Source organism: Dicentrarchus labrax, unplaced genomic scaffold (assembly GCF_905237075.1).
Source record: "Dicentrarchus labrax unplaced genomic scaffold, dlabrax2021, whole genome shotgun sequence".
In the NCBI taxonomy this organism is placed as follows: Eukaryota; Metazoa; Chordata; class Actinopteri; family Moronidae; genus Dicentrarchus; species Dicentrarchus labrax.
This window is the reverse complement of record NW_026136709.1, coordinates 16916718-16935874: the sequence shown is the minus strand read 5'-3', so window position 1 is coordinate 16935874 and position 19157 is coordinate 16916718. Positions and strand designations below refer to the sequence as shown.

General features: G+C 42.2%; 1 protein-coding gene across 1 annotated transcript; it reads left to right on the top strand.

Moving 5' to 3' along the window:
• The first annotated feature begins 592 nt into the window (after nt 1-592).
• Nucleotides 593-12376, top strand: LOC127369345 (uncharacterized). Its single transcript, XM_051410604.1, is given in 11 exon segments — nt 593-701; nt 1407-7374; nt 7376-7834; nt 7926-8025; nt 8353-8428; nt 8530-8638; nt 8906-9037; nt 9697-9786; nt 10317-10460; nt 10584-10768; nt 10875-12376. Coding segments are annotated over 10 exon segments (7431 nt in total). The 5' UTR covers nt 593-701; nt 1407; the 3' UTR covers nt 11044-12376.
• The last annotated feature ends 6781 nt before the right edge of the window (nt 12377-19157 follow it).

Below are 19157 nucleotides of genomic sequence, written 5' to 3'. Positions count from 1 at the left end.
ACTTATCTCAGAATAATGAGAAACGTTGTTAATATTTTGACTTTTTGATCCCAAAATCATGAGAAAATTTCTCAGGATATTGACTTAGCATCTCAAAATAATGACTTAGTATCTCAAAAAAATGACTTAGTATCTTAAATTAATGACTAAGCATCTCAAAATAATGACTTAGCATCTCAAAATAATGACTTAGCATCTTAAAATAATGACTTAGCATCTTAAATTAATGACTAAGCAGCTTAAAATAATGACTTAGCATCTTAAAATAATGACTTAGTATCTTAAAATAATGACTAAGCAGCTTAAAATAATGACATAGCATCTTAAAATAATGACTCAGCATCTCAAGTATCTCAGAATAATTAGAAGTTTTCTCGATATTTTGACTTAGAATCTCAAAAAAATAACGAGATAATAAATTAAGAAACTTTTGTTATATAAATATAAGTTATATTTTGAGAAAGCTGTGTCAAATAAGCTCCCATAAATAAATAAATAAATAAATAAATAAAAAACCACAAAACTTAACAAATCTCGATTTCTCAGCGTGTGACTCGAGGGCTTGCCACGTCACATCCGCCGTCTCTCTCCGGAAGTACAGTTAATTTTTATTCACACAGAGAGAGAGAGAGAGGAAAAAAAAAAAAAAAAAACAAAAAAAAAAAAATAAAACAGCTGTTGTTGAAAAAGAAAACATCAAAGTGAGTTACACTGACGACCGTCTCCACCTTTACCCTTCCTCTCTTCTCTCCGCGCTCCGGTTGCCTGGCTGCTGTTTCCGCTGACAACGAGAGACTCTCGGCTCGCTCAGTTGTTGCGAGTTGGCTGCTGCTAGCTGTTAGCACATAGCCACAGTGTGTATCTGTGTGTGTGTATATATGTGTGTGTGTGTGTGTATGTGTGTGTGTGTGTGAGAAAGCTAGCTAACTGACCGTTTGTTGTTTCTGTCCGCACAACTCCTGGTGACAACAACCTCCGTCCGCCGCCGAGGCAGCCTTTAAGGTCGTTTATGTAGACGGCGAATGAGTGAGTGGATGTCGGATCGTACATTGTGTGACTCGCTAGCCGCCGAGTTTAACTGCGATTTGTCCCTGTTTGTGTCCAAGCGTTAGCCAGCCTTGTTGCTTATTAGTTAGAGGAGGGGGGGGGAAGCAGGCAAGAGTTGTAGTTCGTACTAATTTACTTAGTGGATATGTTATTTGTCTTGTCGTTTGGATGTGTGGTCACATTACTACACCTACGAGGAAAAGAGATAACTGCAGGGAGGGTTGTTACTCGTAGCCAACTTTATTAAGTAGTAATTTAAAGATTAAGTTGCGGTTGTTCTGTCTTTTTATTTGTTTATTACTTGCTGTGATAACTCTATTTTTTTTTGTGTGTGTGTGTGTGTTTTGTATGTTGTACAGAATGCCAGCCCCAAAGAGAGGACCAGCTCCTCATGATTCTCAGCCCAAGATGAGGAAGTTGGATGAGGATGGGGAGGCTCTGCCATCCAAAACTGCACCAGCTGCCAATAATAGGTCCCTTAAAACAGGAAATACGCGAGAAAATACAGCAGCCCCGCGGACTAAGAAAAAGTTGTCTGCCTCGGTGGAAGGGGGAAATAAACCAGCCAAGTCATCCAAACAGAGTTCTCCTCCAAAGGATTCCAGCAAAACCATTTCTGACCCACCTGTCAACAAAGCCAAGCTCCTGAAAGCCACAAGTGCCTCCTGCGGAGAAGCTCCCTCGCAGATAGCTAACTCCAAATCTTCCCTGAAGCGAACGGCCTCCACGGAGTCCGAGGATGAGTTGAGCAGTGATGGTGGTAAGACTGACCTCTTTAGAGAGAGGGGCGACGGCGACAAGGCCCGCTGCATCAGAAAATATTCAAATCGAGTCAAGGCTAAGCGCAAGGCTGAGGAGTCGTCTTCGGACCCCCAGGAGATGAGCCAAGGATCCCCGTCTGCACTTACAGATCCTGTTCAGATGGACCACAATTATGGTAGATTTTCAGATTCGTCAAGTATTCAAAGCTTGAGTGATGCTAATCAGGACGATAAAGCCGAATCTGTCACTGAACAAGAGAGACCAGAAATTTCGCTTGATGCAACACAAGCAGACTCGAAGGAGACTTTAGTCTCTGACCCAGGGAGTGCAAATGCTAGCAACGAATTTGCAGCTGATGACAGTAAACAGGGGGAATTTAAAAATGTAGAAAGCCAAAAGCTCTTAGATAATGAAGCATTAGCATCACGCAGAGAAATTTTAGACTGTGCTGCAACAGCTTCAGATACACCTTGCATCACATCTGAGGCAGAAAATGAAAAGAAGGACGCTGCAGAGTTCATCAAAAGCCAAAAGGATGTAGATAATGAGACACTAGCTTTGTCAATGGAAACACTATATTCTCATTCTGGAGAGCTAAATCCAGGCTCCGAAGGTGAAGCACAGACAGATGAAAGGACAGACTCAACTCGTAGAAGTCAGACAGATGTGAGCAGTAAAATTGAAACAAAGGAGACCCCAGCGTCTGTTTCTGAGGAGATAAAGCTGGATATAAAATGTAAAGGTGTGGAAGGAGAGCATAAAGTGCAGGGAGTGATTGAAGCAGCCGGTATCTCCGCAGGCCGTAGCGATGTAGGTATAGAAGATAAAGCATTGCCAAACCAAACAAACTCTGCACCAGAAGAGATCCTGGTAGCGGACAGTAATCCAGAGATTCAGACTGAGGAAAACATAACAGCAACCGAGTCTGTTGGCAATCCAGAAACTCAAACAGACCTCAGTTTCAAAATTCAAGTTACCTTCAAAGAGCAATCGAAATCTGAACACCTGCAGGATCGAGTGAGCCATGAAGTGCAAGATACAATTACCAACTCCTGTGACGGTGTGAACAAACTCGCCAGGAAGTCTGAAGTAAAGCTTGAAGAAAGTGAAAAGAAAGATGTCGAGTTCCTGTCAACCCAGAATGTCGCTGGTCCTGGCCCTTTAGCAGAGCTACAGCTGAGCCGAGAGGTGACAGACAAGACGACTGACAGCTGTACTGAAATACTGACGCCAGATCGTGAGGCTGTTCATGAGCAAAATCAAAGAGAGGTGCTCTCTGATAGTGTCACAGTCTCAGAGGGTGAGGTAGACATGGACATGCAGACTAAAATAACATCAGAGGAGAGGTCTGACTCAGCACCTAAAGAGGATACGCAAAACCAGGAGAACCACAAAGTAAATGACCACACTACAGTAATGCCTGTTGAAGTCAAAGAAATTCCTTCAAGTATAGAAAAAGAAGAGGGGACGAACTTTGAATGTGCCACTGCAATCAAAGTGGATAGACAGGCTTCAGCAATGTCAGGAGATGAACAGCAGGAGATTTCTAATCACGGCGTTGCAGTGGAAATACAAAGCCAAGAAGTGAGTGAACATGTTTCAGACATATCTACACAATTTAATGACGATGGTGTGGTAAATTCTAAAATCATGGAAAATGAAGACGAGGTGAACGCGAGTGGACCAGAGAGTCAGAACAAAGTGGAAATGCAGACACTGACATTAGAGATTTCTAACCCAGCACCTACAGTGAAAAGCCACAGCAGCCAGGAAGTCAGTGAACTTACCACAGACATATCTACTGACGCTCATCAAGATGTAACGATTGAAAATGAAGACGAGGTGGACTTTGAATGTACTAGTGGACGTGAGGGGCACACTACAGTGGCATCAGAGATTTCTCATCCTGCTTCTACAATGGAAGTACAAAGCCAGGAGTGCCCAGAAGCCAGTGAACGCACCACAGACATATCCCATAAAGTACAGACACATCTGGTTGCAAATTGTCAGAGCAGGGTTGAAGTGGACATGCAGACGACAACGCCAGAGGAGATTTCTAACATTGCACCTACAGTAGAAACACAGGTCCAGAAGAGCCAAGAAGTCACTGAACCTGCAACAGACATATCTGAAAAAGTACAAGAAGATCTAATGATTCAGACTCTTGAGAATAATGGAAATGTCACTGAATGTGTGAGTGCAACTGAGAATAAAAGAGAAATGGATTTGCAGATGGAGGCAACACCAGAGGAGATTTCTGATCCAACAACAACAGTAGAAACACAAAACCAGAGAGGTCAGGAGATCAATGGACTCACTGCAGACATTGAAGTACAGAAAGATTTTAGCATTGCCAATAATGAGAGTGAAGAAAACAAGGACGAGGGTAGCGCAACATGTGTGGGTGCTACTGAGAATCAAGTAGAAATGGATGTGCAAACAACAACAACACCAGAGGAAGTTTCTAGTCCACCATCTACAGTGGAAATACAAAGCCCGGGGAGCCTGGAGGTCAGTGAACTCAACACAGGAGTTCAAAAAGATCTTGTGACTGCAAGTTGTGAGAGTAAGGACGATGAAGACAAGCACACTGCTGAATGTGTTGATGTTCCAGAGGTTCAGATAAATATGGAAACTACAATAACGGCAGAAGAGATTTCTAATGCGGCCCCTACAACCGAACAGCAAAACCAAGGGATGGGGGAAGTCAATGCACCCCGTATGGCCTTATCAAATGAAATCCACAAACCTCTTCCAATGGCTAATTCCGAAAGTAAGGATAATGAAAACAAGCAGACGGAGCATAGTGCAGAGCATATTCAAGCGGATATGGATGTAATAAGTGGATCAATAGAAAGGGCAGATTCTGCATTAGAAGAGGAAACTGGGAGGCAAGTGATGAATGAGGTCGAAGAAGAAGTTGCAATCATTTCAATCACATCTGATAAGGCTGACAAAACGGTCAGTAATATTGGACAAAGAGAAGGAACTGGAAGCAATGAAGTAATAGTTTTTGTTTGCGGCCAACCAGATGACATTGATATTGTAATTCAGGCTTCAGAGGAGCAGATTAAGACGGTTAATCAGTCAGAGGTTGAGATTCCTGAACACCAGGTAGTGTATGAGCCTATTAGTAGTCCAGAGAGTAGTGATGATAGAGATATTTCTACAGCAGCACTGGACCACGATGGTGTGTCTTTATTAGACCTGCAGAACCCGGAGAGCCAGCAGATGGAAGGAGATTCATCTACTAATGAAGAAAACAGAGAAATTTGTAACCAACAGCTGGAAAAAGAGGAAAGTGTTGAACAACAAATTAGTGTCTCAGACAGCCAAGGAGTTGAAATGGAAGTACAAACCATCAGTGTGCCAGATAGTTGTGTCTCTGCACAGTTGGAGCAGAGTGTGGATGTGAAACAAGTTGCTGTGATCAGCTCTAGCGATGACATCAGCACGCCAGATGGCCAGTCAGAAGATGTGACAGAAAAAAGTGAAAGTAATGGGTATCCAGACTGCGTCAGTGCCACAGAGTTTTCCGAACAGGTGCAGGAGGACACTGGGCTTCAGGAGGTCGCAGATGTCACCGTGACAACAACTACAGCCACCAGTGAAGTTGAAATACCAGATAGTACATCTGAGGAGTTTGTGATCTTGGAACCGGTCCCACAGAGTGAAATTCACTTTGATATTGTCACTCAAGCAGCAGCCGAATCAGGGTTGTCGGTCTCGCTTTCAGAGCAGGTGAATCCAGACAGTGCACTGGCAGGTGAAGTGGAAAATCAAAGGATTTTAAACAGTTCCCAACAAGCCGCGTTCACTGAGGCAGAAGTGCAGCAATGTCAGACAACCGGCGAGGTCAAAGATGCTACAGTGACCAATTCAAGTGAGGGATTAGATCAGGGGACCAGGCTTGAGACAGAAATTTCAGCTGTGGAAAGTGTTGAAGTTATCCAAAATTCTGACCATTGTCAGCAGCCATCATCTGACATGATGGATGTTAATACCTCAGAGACTGATATGGTAAGCTCTCATGTTCAAGTCATAAATGAAGACTGTAATGCACTGGCGGTAGAGAACGCAGAGGGAAACTTGGACCTACCAGAAGTGCAGATTCTGGAGGATATAGAGATAGGTCGTGAGATTGTTGTAGCGGAGGAAGAGAATGATGAAGATAGTGACATTACCATAATAGAAAAACCACAGGAAACGCCTGAGGCAGTCCCTCCTGAAACCTCAGAGGAAAAGGTTAATGAGAAAAATAAAGATGACACTTGTGGGACCAGCTTGAACCAAAACAACTCAGCCGAAAAGGCTGGAGATGATAAAAAAGGACAGCAAGCAGAAAAACCCAAGAAACAAGAAATGAACACGCAGGCCAGAACCAAAGCCCGTCTGGCAGCTCTGGCTGAGCAAAAGGCTGCAGCGTCTAAGAGAACAGCAAACAGACAGCAGCTGAACCTGTTAGCCCTGTGTCAGGAAATCGCAGAGGACATTGCCACAGATAGCATGTTGCTGAAGAGGATAGAGGAAGAAAAACAAGCAGCGGCGGTGGCGGCGGCGGCTGCAGCAGCAGCAGCAGCAACTGCAGCAGCAGAGGCGGCAGCCAAGAGCGAAGCCAGCAAGAAGGAAAGTCCACCTGTTAACACGAAGGATGCCGACACTGTTAATGTTGCTACTCCTGCTGGACCAGAAGGGTGCTCCGCTTCGGTGACCCCTGCTGAGGAGGCATCTGTGGCCCAGCCTTCAACAGCTGATTCAGTCGAGGCAAAGCCTGCTGCAGAGCCCCAAAAGAGGCGTTTCTTCATCACACAGGTTTCAGTGCCACTGAAGGCCCATGAGAAAAAGAAGCTAACTAGATATCAAAGACTGAGACAGGTTGAACTTCAGAGAGAGAAGATGTCTTGGGCACGTGTAAAGAAACTTAAATCTGACCAAGCAAATCAGATGTTTTCAGACCTAGACTGGCAAGGACCCCTGTCTGCATCCTCTCCATTTTCAATGAGTCCCGTGACCACGGCTCCTCCAACTGCGGCCAGTCCATCTAAATCCCCTCTCCCAAGTCCCGCATCAACTAGCAAGCCTGCAACACCGAAAGCAGAAGTTCCCAAGGTTGAAACTCCTAAGGCTGAACCCACTAAAACAGAAACCTCCCAAACCGAACCCACTAAACCCGAACCTGTCAAAACCGAACCCACTAAACCCGAACCTACCAAAACTGAAGCCTCCAAAACTGGGCCTCCCAATACAGAAACCCGTAAATCTACAAGGCAAAGTAAGGCTCAGACTCCTAAAGCAACCCCTTCTCCGGGGCCAGCCCCAAAAGTTACCAGATCAGCAGCCAAGAGGACCCTCCCAGCCGTACCCCCTCCCATGCCCAACGGGCTTAATGCTCAGAAACAGAAGCCTGTTGAGTACAAGCCATACAGACCCAGACCCAAGTATTCCTTTGATGACTTTGAGCTAGATGATGACCCCTTACCAGTGACTCCGACAAGACCCGGTCCTCAGTCAAGGCCCACGCAGGGGAGCACGACCGAACGTTCAGTTAAATCCCTCAGCTCAATCTAAACTCCCAGTTTCATCACCACTTTCCAACCAGGCAAAACTTAAAGCTCCAACCACACCTGCTGGACAGATCTCAGGTCAGTCAAAGCACACTGGTGCAGCTACAGCGCAGACAAAGCCTGCCGTTACAACAACAGCGCAGACAAAGGCCACAGCTGCTGCCGCTGCCTCTTCCAAAGCTGCTCCTTCAGCTAAAGCTCCGTTAAAGCCTCCTGTTTTGATGACACCTCAGTCAAAAGCTTCCCCGGCTCCAGGTCAGTCCAAACCAGCTGCTTCTGCTTCACCTCAGTTAAGGCCTACTGGTAGTGGAAGTGCTCAGCTCAAGCAGTCTACTTCAGCATCATCTCATCCTGCCGGTGCAACCACATCTGAGACGAAGCCTGCTGCTCCGAAGGCCAATGTTGGTTCAACGTCTCAGAAAACCATAAATCCATCACCATCACTAGACCTCAAATGCAAGGTAACTTTAAAAACAAATTATGCAATAATATGTGTCACAAACTGCAATGTTATTAAAGATGTTACTTACCCCTTCTCTCTTTCTTATGTAGGATGCAGCTGATCCGCTTACAGCTTCCACCTCTTCGATTGCCTCTGCAGTGAGCTCGAAAGTGTCTGATGACACTCAGCAGTGTGAAGAAAAGCCTGCAGGTATGTATTTATTTGCATATGATTTATGTAAACGTCTGTCATGTTGTGATATTACTAAATACAGGACTGATTCACTCTTCAAGATTATGAAATCTAAGAGGAAAACATTCCACTATGTCAGAAATGCAATTATGAATTATCAAGAAATCTGTTGAATATCATGGCACAGTTGCTAGTTAAAGAATTTAATTTATGTTCTTGATTTTCATCATGTCACTGTGTTATTATTTGTGTTTATGTGTTATAAAATGGAGGTAGTGTAAAGTGTTCAAAAACAACTTTGACTGCCTGTACAAAACTGTGTAAGAGTCGTACCTTTTCTTACAGTCAGCGCTCTGTCTCCAGGGATTAAGACAGACACATTGAAGGCGGCCGAGAAGACATCAGAAAAACCTTGTCAAGAGTAAGAAGTTTCATCCTAATGGCCGTTTTTCAAGTAATTTGACTTGTTTTTCCTTGTGTCAATAGAAACCTGAACTAATATGATGTGTGTTTGTATCATAGCAGAGCAGCAAAGCCACAAGATGGTGGGGCTCCTCTCTCTGATGCCTGTCTGCAAAAAGAAGTCAAGAAGCTAAAGGATGCTGACAAAGATGGCACCCAAACCATTATTGTGAGTGAATTCCTTTTAAATGTCAGGAATCCTGTGCATCCGAGCCCTTCAGACTATCATCAGTATGTTGTATTGCAAGTAAACTGGAGGTCGGACTTTAAGTTGCTGTTGTAAAGAGGAAGTATATCAAGTAAAGACATTGCAGGTTGAGGCCTTCTGTGCTGTTCAACATCGCTGAGGATTAGCTGAATAAATTCCTTATATCCATCTGTAGGCTGTATTTCGATGTAAGGAGTGGTAAGAAGCTGTTTTTTCTTTGTCTCGTAGGATGCAGGACAGAAGCATTTTGGAGCAGTGGCCTGCGGTGTGTGTGGGATGCTCTACTCTGCTGCCAACCCTGAAGATGAATCTCAACATTTACTCTTCCACAACCAGTTCATCAGCGCTGTCAAATATGTGGTGAGAGGAAGTTTCCTTAAATTACACGTCTATTATTTGTCCTGCCTACTGTCTCACAATATTGACTCATCAGGGCAATACACAGATTGTTCCACGCTTTTCCTAAAAATACACAGAGCGAGCATTCACACCGAGCGTGTGTTGAGTAGTTCATTTGAACTGTAGCCTGGTTAGTTTTTGTTCAGTTGAGTGAGTTAGTTAGTTTATTTGGACACATAAGAACATGAACTTCGATGCATACCAAATAAATGGCCATGAGTTTGAGTCCGACTGCAGTGTGGTACATTCAGCAAGAGATGATACTGCAGGTGTCAGTGTGAGTGGGTGCCTCCTCAGTATTGGCTCGGAAGCATATCTTACAGATTTGTTCTGATTCTCAACACCATTAAAGTTAATCAACAGAACTTTGTCTCATAAAGTTATTATATATACTATTATATATAGTGCAAACAAGTGTCAAATGTAGCTATACAGCCATATGAATTAAGAAAAAGTAGAACAATCTGTTGCAGTTTTAACTGTAATGTAGAGCACATAGGAGGTTACTACTACGTTACTACATATATAGCAAATAAAGAACACGAATGCTTCATTGAGATGGAAAAATGCTGCTTTCTCTTACTTAAATGCTCCATTATTTCTCTTCTTTTTTTTTTCAGGGATGGAAAAAAGAGAGGATTCTGGGAGAGTATCCTGATGGGAAGATCATTCTTGTCCTGCCAGATGATCCCAAATATGCTCTGAAGAAGGTACGACCTTTACACCAAAGACGACATCACTGATGCAGCCCCACTAAAGAAATATTTTTTTTTGTTATGTACACTAATTGCTATGATCCCTCAGAAAAATTAGAATAGTAAAAGAAACACTGTTTTTTGTTCTAAATATACTTAATGCTTTAGAGCCTTTATCAGGGGTTGAAGAAAAGAGGTTGTAAGTTGTCAGATGATAAATTGGTGAGTTTGGGCTTAATAAATATTTAAGTTACACTGGTGTTAAAGTCACGGAGGACAACACTATCAGCAATCAAATTAAAGACAATACGATGGCGACTAGTGTCCCGTTTTGTATCACAGTACAGCCACAGTCTGTGATATGCAGTAACTCATATAAACGACTGTAAATCTGAATTTTATAGTCAGCTTATGTAAAACATTGTGCAAACATAAACTGCAGTCTGGTACACATATGATATCATTCAAATGGCAAACTGTCATAATCTAGTCTGTCCAAAGGTCTGAATACATATTACCCAGTCATGCAACTGTTTGTTTCTCAGGTTGAGGAGATCAGGGAGATGGTGGACAATGACCTCGGCTTCCAGCAGGTGGAGACCAAGTGTCCCTCTCAGACCAAGACCTTCCTCTTCATCTCCAATGACAAGAAAGTGGGTGGATGCCTTATAGCAGAGCACATACAAGAGGTAAGAGACTGCAATCTAATATCAGCCATGAGATATTTGTCCTCACAGATATATTTTAGTTTAATGTAAAAACAAACCAAGAACAGACAGCATCAGTATAGTGAGCCGTGTGAATCTCCACAGGGGTTCAGGGTGATTGAGGAGCCCGTACCAGACGGTTCAGAGGGAGAGAAGGTGATGTTTGAGCGTCAGAGAGCTTGGTGCTGCTCCACAACGCCGGAGCCAGCCATCTGTGGCATCAGCCGCATCTGGGTCGTCAGCATGATGAGACGCCAGGGCATCGCCTCGCGCATGCTCGAGTGCCTCAGGTCAGTGTGTCTTCAAAGCAACCAAGATTTTATGTCATATCATCTCAAAACAAATTGAACATAACTGACATTGATTTTTTTGTTTTGTTTTTGTTTTCTTGCGCAGGAACAACTTCATATACGGTTCATACCTGAGCAAAGATGAGATCGCTTTCTCCGACCCCACTCCTGATGGGAAACTCTTTGCCACAAAATATTTTGGCACTTCTCAGTTTTTGGTTTATAACTTTGTGAGTGGAACACACTCGTCCCAGCCCAAAACGGGTGCAGTATGACAGTCTTCAGGAAAGGTAACAATGGATTTAACCAAGATGCTCACTGAACAACAGGACGCACTATCACTAAACAGTGTCTGATGCAGAATCTGTATTTGCATAACAATTTAAAAAAAAAACTGTAAAATTACTCCTTGGAGAGGACACACATTGGTTTAAATCTCAGGATGAAAACAACAAGGTGTTGTTGAAAAATGTTATTAATTCACCCTTTAATCCCTCCCTGAATAGTATTTTGAAAAAAAAAGAGTATTTTCTTTATACAATTTTTAAGTAAACAATTGGTTTTATTAGACGTATGGAGTTTACATGCATGACCTGACAGCAATAGAAAACAAAGAGCATTTTCGTTGTTTCTTTTAAATCCCTGAGAAGCATAAAATCAACCGACTGCGTTAAATAAAAGTTATTTTAGAGTTTTGTCCTCATTTTTGTTTTAATGTTTTTCACTTAAATGCTGTGGTAAACTATGTGTACATTGTTTTGGTTTTTTTCCATGCTCATCTCTTTACAGTTACAGTGATGCTGCCAGAGTCTCAAACTGTTGTTTAAGCAACATGGATAATGCTCAAAGGTCTCTGCTTGGCGTTAAAGGTCGAAGGTTTTCCACATCAGTCCCCATGATTTCACTGTCTTTATTGTCATTATAGTTATTGCAACATTTCATCTAAACCAGGTGATTTAACCAGAGGGACTCATTCCTGCAGTCTTATTGAGGAGATGTGGGTTAGAACTGTAGCTTGGGCATTAATTGTGTGCTCTAATTTTCTTAGATCACCTTGCCTGAAATGTTTAGTTTTCCAAGCTGAGCCATATACTGTACACCATTTAGCAGGGCATTGTAGCCTATACTGTATGAGTGATGTATTTTAATTTCACCGAGGCTGTCTATTGCTTTGTTTGTGCCTGAATGAATAATGTGTGACTTAAGATGCCGATTTGTTTTAATTTTCTTTTTTTCTAGCCATACGTTATGGCTTTTTAATGAGTTAGTGTAGAGTATCATCCTCCTATTCCTTAGTAACAACAAATTAAAATGTATATCAAATTATCATGTAGATTAATGCATACTATAACAAAATGTATAATGAAAGATGAGCAAGGTCTTAAGGCTCAGGTGTTAAATCAGTGATCTACAGGGGGAGGGGGTGAGATGAATCTCTGCCTCTCTCAACACAGATTTACAGTATCATTGTAATCCATCCCTTATTTTCTCCTTCCTTCTTGTTAAACAGTTGCTTTTAGAAAGATGTGTTGTGTAAGAAAAAGAACTTTGATTTATACGAAGCTGTTGTGTAAATATTTATTTAAATAATAAACAGTTTAAAACTTTTTTTTGCGTCATTGGTTTCCTTTCTTGGAAGACACAGTAATTGATTATGTGCTGAGCTAGGCTTGTAAACCTACTAGTGACCCCTTTACCACATATTGACCCTCTCCAGTCATTGTTGTGTTGTTCACTAATGCCATCTAGTGGACACTGTTGTTGTAAACATTTGTGTGTCAGTCATATTTAGAAGATTTTACCATGCTTTAGTTTTACATAAAAATATTCTTTACCTAGATAATGTTAAATTCTAAAAAAATATATATAAATTGCAGTTATTAACAGCAAATGTATGTACACGTTTGAGATGTGAAAGATGTCAAATGTGGGAATTCTCTGGCTGTCACGTTTTCTCTTTGTAGTTGCAGATGTAAACACTCCCTTCTTAGTGCATTCCTCGACACTCCTGTCACAACACGGGCCAACTCGATGGCAACTTCTGAGAAACAAAACAACCTTAGAACAACATGGATACTTCCTCAGACGGAGAGTGAGAAAACAAGAGGCCTCCGCTCCTCCTCAGAGATCTGATACTGATCAGCAGGAGAAAACAACTGAGTTGAGCTTCCTAAGGTATCTTCAACGCAACCGTCACCTTGGCCTTTTGACTTTTACTGACACTAGGATAAGTCTCGATCATCTGGTTTTCCCTGTGAGACTAAATGCACTGGTATTTTCAATCCAATCCAGGAACCATGGAGATGATTTGGACAGAATTTATTCTGGAAACACATTATTACAAAGGAAAAGAGAAAACCAACATTTGTAAATACAATTTTATTCTTCCATATCAGTTTTAACAGAATTGTTACAGCTGCCACATTGAAAACCATTTATCCTAATTATAAAGGTCAGGCTATTATAAATATGTGTTATTCTATGGTTACTTAGTGAAAATCAAATGTCTTATTTACAATTTAGACAATATACAAAATTACGTTAAATTGAGCACCACATTGAGCAATTACTGACAATTTAAACAATCTGCATACAACCTGTGTCATAATCAGTTTATTTTTTTAACCTGAACTCTGCTAACCTTGAGCTGCGACCACGAGCTGCGACCACAAACTGACCCCGTTCACTCAGTGCGGTGGGGATTGGCCTTGTTGCCTGACATCTGCAGGGGACTTGATTGGTTTTAAGAGTTTTAAAACAAGATTACAGTAATGCTCTGGGTACTTGTTCTGTTGACAGGCAACCTATAAGAAGAAAGAGCTGCTCTGGAGTGTGCATGGCAAATACACAATCAAGATGTAACAAAAACACATTCACTAATTTTACAATAAACAAGGAGCATAAACTGACAAATCGATCACAAGCTCTTAACATACATAATAAAATATAAAGGTTGATGAAAGGTTGATCCATTGGCTTGTGCATCTGAGACACATTGTTACACATTCGGCAGTTACCTCAAATGGATTGACATATGATAGTGTATTATGCCAAGGCTATGGCAACATCAAAATGTAGGCACCAAAGACAATATATTATACTGTAGCCCAACAATGTACAGTTATTTAGACAAAAAAAGTCCTTAGTCCTTGTTTTGTGATTGTGTTATATAGCTAAAAGAATTGCCCTCACAGGATGGGACAATTCTGACCACAAAAATTGTACAGTAAGTCCAACATATCAGGCTCCTGAAGCCTTCTGTTCATAACACCCTGACCTCTCCCAGGCTGCGCAACTACAACCTCACCATCAGGCGGAAGTTCAGTCAGCGGGTGCACTTTGTTATCCATCATTTTAAAGTCAGTAACACCAAGACCAGGAAGCCCGCCATTCCTCTCTGCCCACATTTTAGTGTCCTCTGAATTGTCCTTTGTATCTGTGACGCTGTCACCATTCGCGCTGCCCTTGCTAACTGTGCTCATGTCATCCTGACATGCGTCTGAGTCACTAGCATGGGGCAAAGAAAAGTAGGTGCACTTCCTTGAAAATGACTTCTTGTCTTCCAGTTCAGACTTTGTGCTTGCATGGGAATATGAGGTTTTCTCTTCCGTATCCTCACACGCTCCTTCGCCTTGAGGAGAGTTTGTGAAGGTTTTGTTTATTCCAACTGGGTCTGAAACAGACTTTCTAATCAGCGTGTTCTCTCTAAGGAGCCAACGTCTGTTATCAATAGGGATGCTGTCTTCAGGCCCGACTTGTGCATTAAAAGCAATGCATCGTGTTGCTTCACTTAAGGTGCCCAGCGCATTAGTGGAATTGAAGTAAGACAGCTCAGACACTGCTTTGGACCGGGCTATGTGGAAGGGAGAGAAAATGCTTGAATCTTCTTTCTTTTTCTGTTTTTGCGCAGATGGGGGCCTTTCACTTTCTTCCTCATCATGATTTGAATCTTTCTTGCCATAAAGCCTTTCAATTGTTCTTCTCACAAAGCCTTTAGTGATAGATTTGCGTGAGGAATCATCTTCGCCGCTAGACAACTCACTTGAAGTCTGAGACTGATACCCACCACTAGCTGAGGTCTCTGCTCTTAACTCGGACCGCTCTGATATCTTTGGGCTTGGAAAACGTTTGTGTCCGTGCTGGATATCTGAGGCACTCTTTGCCAGGAACATTTCCCTGATGGATCTGACCCTGTTGCCCTCAGGCTCTGTGGTTATAACACCACTGGAATCATAGCTGAAAGACAATGATGACTGAGGAGCTGATCGGCTGCTGAGAGCCGACTCAGATGTGGGCAATTCAGAGGGTGAATCCTCAACATCCGTCTCAGGAGGAGCATTTCCTGGTGAAAAATGCCTCATGAGAGAACTTTCTGTTGTATTTTTCTTCTTCTGGGCATCAGCAACCTGCTTTTTCAGAAGAGTTACTCTCTGTGCGATAGATTGGGATATTATTTCTTCAGATTGATTTCTGAGTTCTTCCACAGCCTTTTCACATTTTGTAACTTTACACAGTGTTTCCAATGCAGGAGCTTCCTGATATTCTGTATGGCTCTCTTCTGTGTATCTGTCCACGTCAGTATGTTCTTCCTCTGAGCAGGACTCTTTTTCATAGTAGCTTAATTCTTCTTCAACTGAGCTGCTTATCTGTTCATCTTCGACTTTTGGTTGCTCTACCTCTACATGTTCTTCACAGCTGCTGTGGTCATTCCCACTATCCTCATCTGTATTAAATCTGAAACTGCTATTCTCTTTTTTGGTGCATGGATCCTGATTTTCTATTAAATTGCTTAGATCTCCCTCTACAATATCCTGACTCTTTGTCTTATCCCAAATTTTATCAGCATGTGTGTCCTCATCGTCTGAGCTGACCTTGTCCTCATCCGTCTCTTCTATCAAAGCCTGTAACTCTTTACGTAGTTTTGTTTGATCTGGGATATCTTCAAGGTGTTCTTCCTCCTCCGCACTCTCCTGCTCTTCCGTATTGCCAGACAAGCTTTCCTCTATGATAACCTTCAGTTTTTTACATTGTGCCTCAGGCTGTTCTTCCTCTGAAGATGGCTCATCCACATCTGAGTTACATGTGCTTTCGTCAATACTGACTTTCAGTCCGATACAGCCTGCTTGACCCTGCTCTTCTTTTTCTGAGTTAGATGGACTTGCAGGGTTAGACAGAGCCTCTTTGTTGCCTAGTTCCTTACATTCAACTTCTGGTTGCTCTTCCACTGACAAAGACTTGTTTTGACTATCTGGTCTGGATATTCTTTCGTTCCCTTTTACACTCAGTTCGGCATAGTAATTGGAACTTGTTTGCTTGTCCTCTTCCTCCTCAGAGTGACTTTCAGGGTTGGACAAGTCATCACTTTCTCCATTCTCCTGTTGTATCCCCTCACATTCAACTTCTGGTTCCTCTTCTGAACTTTGTTGCTCGCCTGCTTCTGAGCTAGATACTCTTGGTTCACGGCTTACTTTCTGCTCTGAATCTTTATTGGCACTCGACATGTTCTGCCCTTCCTTTTCTAAATCTGACTCGTCATCATGGGTATGCTCATTCTCAGGGATACTCAGGCTTTCCTCACTATGCATCTGCAGCTGATTACTTTCCATGTCTGGCTCCTTTACCTCAGAGGTACAACTGTCTTGTTCAAGTTTTTTCTTGCTGCTGACCACTCCATTCATGTTTGATTTGTCTTCATCGTGGCATTGCTGCTGATTTTGTTCTCCCTGACTTTCTGGACTTCCTGCATCGCTACATGAGTGCATACCCTCCCCATTCTCTTTTACCAACTGTACTGCACTGTAAAGCTGCCTTTTGTCAGGTATCTGTTCATCATTTGGTTCAGCTGGTGGACATGTGGCCACACCATTCTGCCCATATTTGCTGTCCTTGTCTTTAGGGTTGTGCTTCTCTGTTATACTACCCATGCTGGATTGTTTTGGTTGGTAAATGTCTGTAAATTTTTTAATGATGGAGCTCACATCAACATTAGCTTTCTCATCTTGAGTGACATCCCTCCCATTAACAGCATCTTCTGTCGAGAAATGGGATATCTTGGCATTACCGTTATCTTCGGGTGACAGTTCCACTTTCTCAATAATCCTGGCAGACATCTCTTCCTCATTGTCACTTTTGACACCCACTGAAAGAGAGGCCAATTCCTCCTTGAGCTTATCAGGTATGTCAAGGTTATCCATGATCTCATCAATAACATTTTCATCAATGTCACAGTCGCTTTCAGGACTTGCCTCGGTTATGTGTCCTTGCTCTGAACTCTTTGGTGTTGAGCTTCGACATTTGTCACTGAGTTCCTGAAAGCCCTTCCAACTTTGAAGGAGCTGCTTTGAAGCTGACTTCTGTAAATTTGACAAACTAACTTTTAACTTGTGGGAATCCTCAATGCTTGCAATTTCTCTGAGAGAATCAATCATTTTTAAAGCTTCAGCGCAGCTGACATTGTTTGCATTCAGCTCATCCATATTTTGGTTAGTTATGCCTTCCTTTAGGGTCATGACGGACAAGAAAGCAAGGAGAGCTTTAGATGATGAGCCAAATGTAGAGGCCACATGAGAAGAGAAGTCAGGCAGGCTGTTGGACCTTTCTAGACATGATGGACGTTTGTTCTGTGTAATTTGTCTAATTGACTTTATTGAGTAGCAAATCTCCTCAAGCACGGGTTTCATGTTTGGCTGATTTGCGATTGTTAATGGCTGTGGCATTATTTGTGTTTCTGTCATGGATTTGTCTTGACCTGCTGTTATAAGGTCATCTGTCTTATTCACCTTATTGTCATCACTCTGTTCAGCTTCCAATGGCATAAGAGTGTGAGAAGTTAGTGGCTTGTCCAGTTCAGTTGCTGGTTTTATTGACTGTGGTGTTTGTAGATGCTTTGTTTCAGATGATGTGTTCCTTTGTGTCTTAGTTATCGGCTCTGATGAATTGTCTGAGCCTGAGGAGATATTACTAGAGAGCAACTTTCTATTTGACTTGCGTCTGACAGGCGGTGACACCATGTCCAGAGACTGAGAATATGGAGAATGTCTCTTTTGAAATTTAGGTTTGTAAAGTGTGTGCTTTCTCTCAGTGGAGGGGCTAGCATTTGCTGTTGCATGTTTTTGTATTCCAATATTTGGTGACACAGTTTTATCTGGAGGGTGATTATGTATTGCTGATAATTTTGGAGAGTAATGAGGAAGCTCAGAAGAGAATTTCTTCGGTTGGGGTTTTCTCTCTGGAGATGGACTGCTCATAATTTTTACCTTTTTCACCAAGGGTTTGGGTGATGATGCCTCTTTTTGAGTTAAAAGTGCTGTTTCATTTGTTTTTGTCTCTTTAAATGAAAGATCACTCGGTGTTGGAGCCTCACTTGATGGAATACTGGCTGATGACATTCTCTCTTCAGATGTTAAACTAGCAGGAGTAGGAGAAGTACAACATGACAGACTATATTTCAAATCTAACATGCTGTTTGATTGCTGTCTTTCTTCTGGCGGCATTTCCCTGGGCTGTTGTGTCCCTGTTGGACAGTTGCTTTTTGGCAACACATTATCAGCCACTATGTTGATGGGAGTAGTTGATGTGGTTGTCTCTGAAGTGGCATCACTACATAATGTATATTTATCCAGATGAGCCTTTCTGAGAGACATTTTCCTGTCAAGGGACAGATTACTGACCAAAGGGGCCCTTTTAATAGATGGAGTTCTTGGTAATGGTGCTTCCCCCTGTGTGGAAGGAATGTCAGTCTGAATTGATGTTGTCATTTCCATTGTGTGGTCTGTAGGTGAAACGGCCTTGTCAGATTTAGGACTGATGGGTGATGGATGATTATCTGTCATTTGACTGCTCATTGATGATAACCTGTATAATGGGCTGCTGACCACTGAGGATGCATCCATCACACAATATTCATTGTTGGATAGCTCTGTGTTTTCAGCAGGTGGTGGTGGTGGTAGCTCCATTGAAAGCGTATTGGAAGGTGTTGCTTTTTGAAGTGAGATTTTGATTGAACTTGATTTATTTTCCACTTCACTGCCTGGTGGCATTTCTGTTGAGATCTTACTTGTTTGTGGAATCGTTTCAGAACAGTAACTATTTGAGAGAGGCTTTATTTCATCTATATTATTCTGAGCTAAACTATTGTAGTTTTCTGTGTTTGTAGTGGTTGTATGACTAGGGGCGACTTGCTGATTGACTGTGGTTTTCTCCATTGATGGACTTGATTTGTTTTCAAAAGATTTGATTCTTTGTTTGACAGAACCTCCTTGCACATTCTCAGGCAGTAGGTTAGTTTTGAGAGTTTGACATGTTTGTATTTCTGATGTTTCCTCCGAACACTTTACCTTCTCTGCCACAATCATCAAGCCATCCTCATTTTCAGACTTTCCACGCCTGC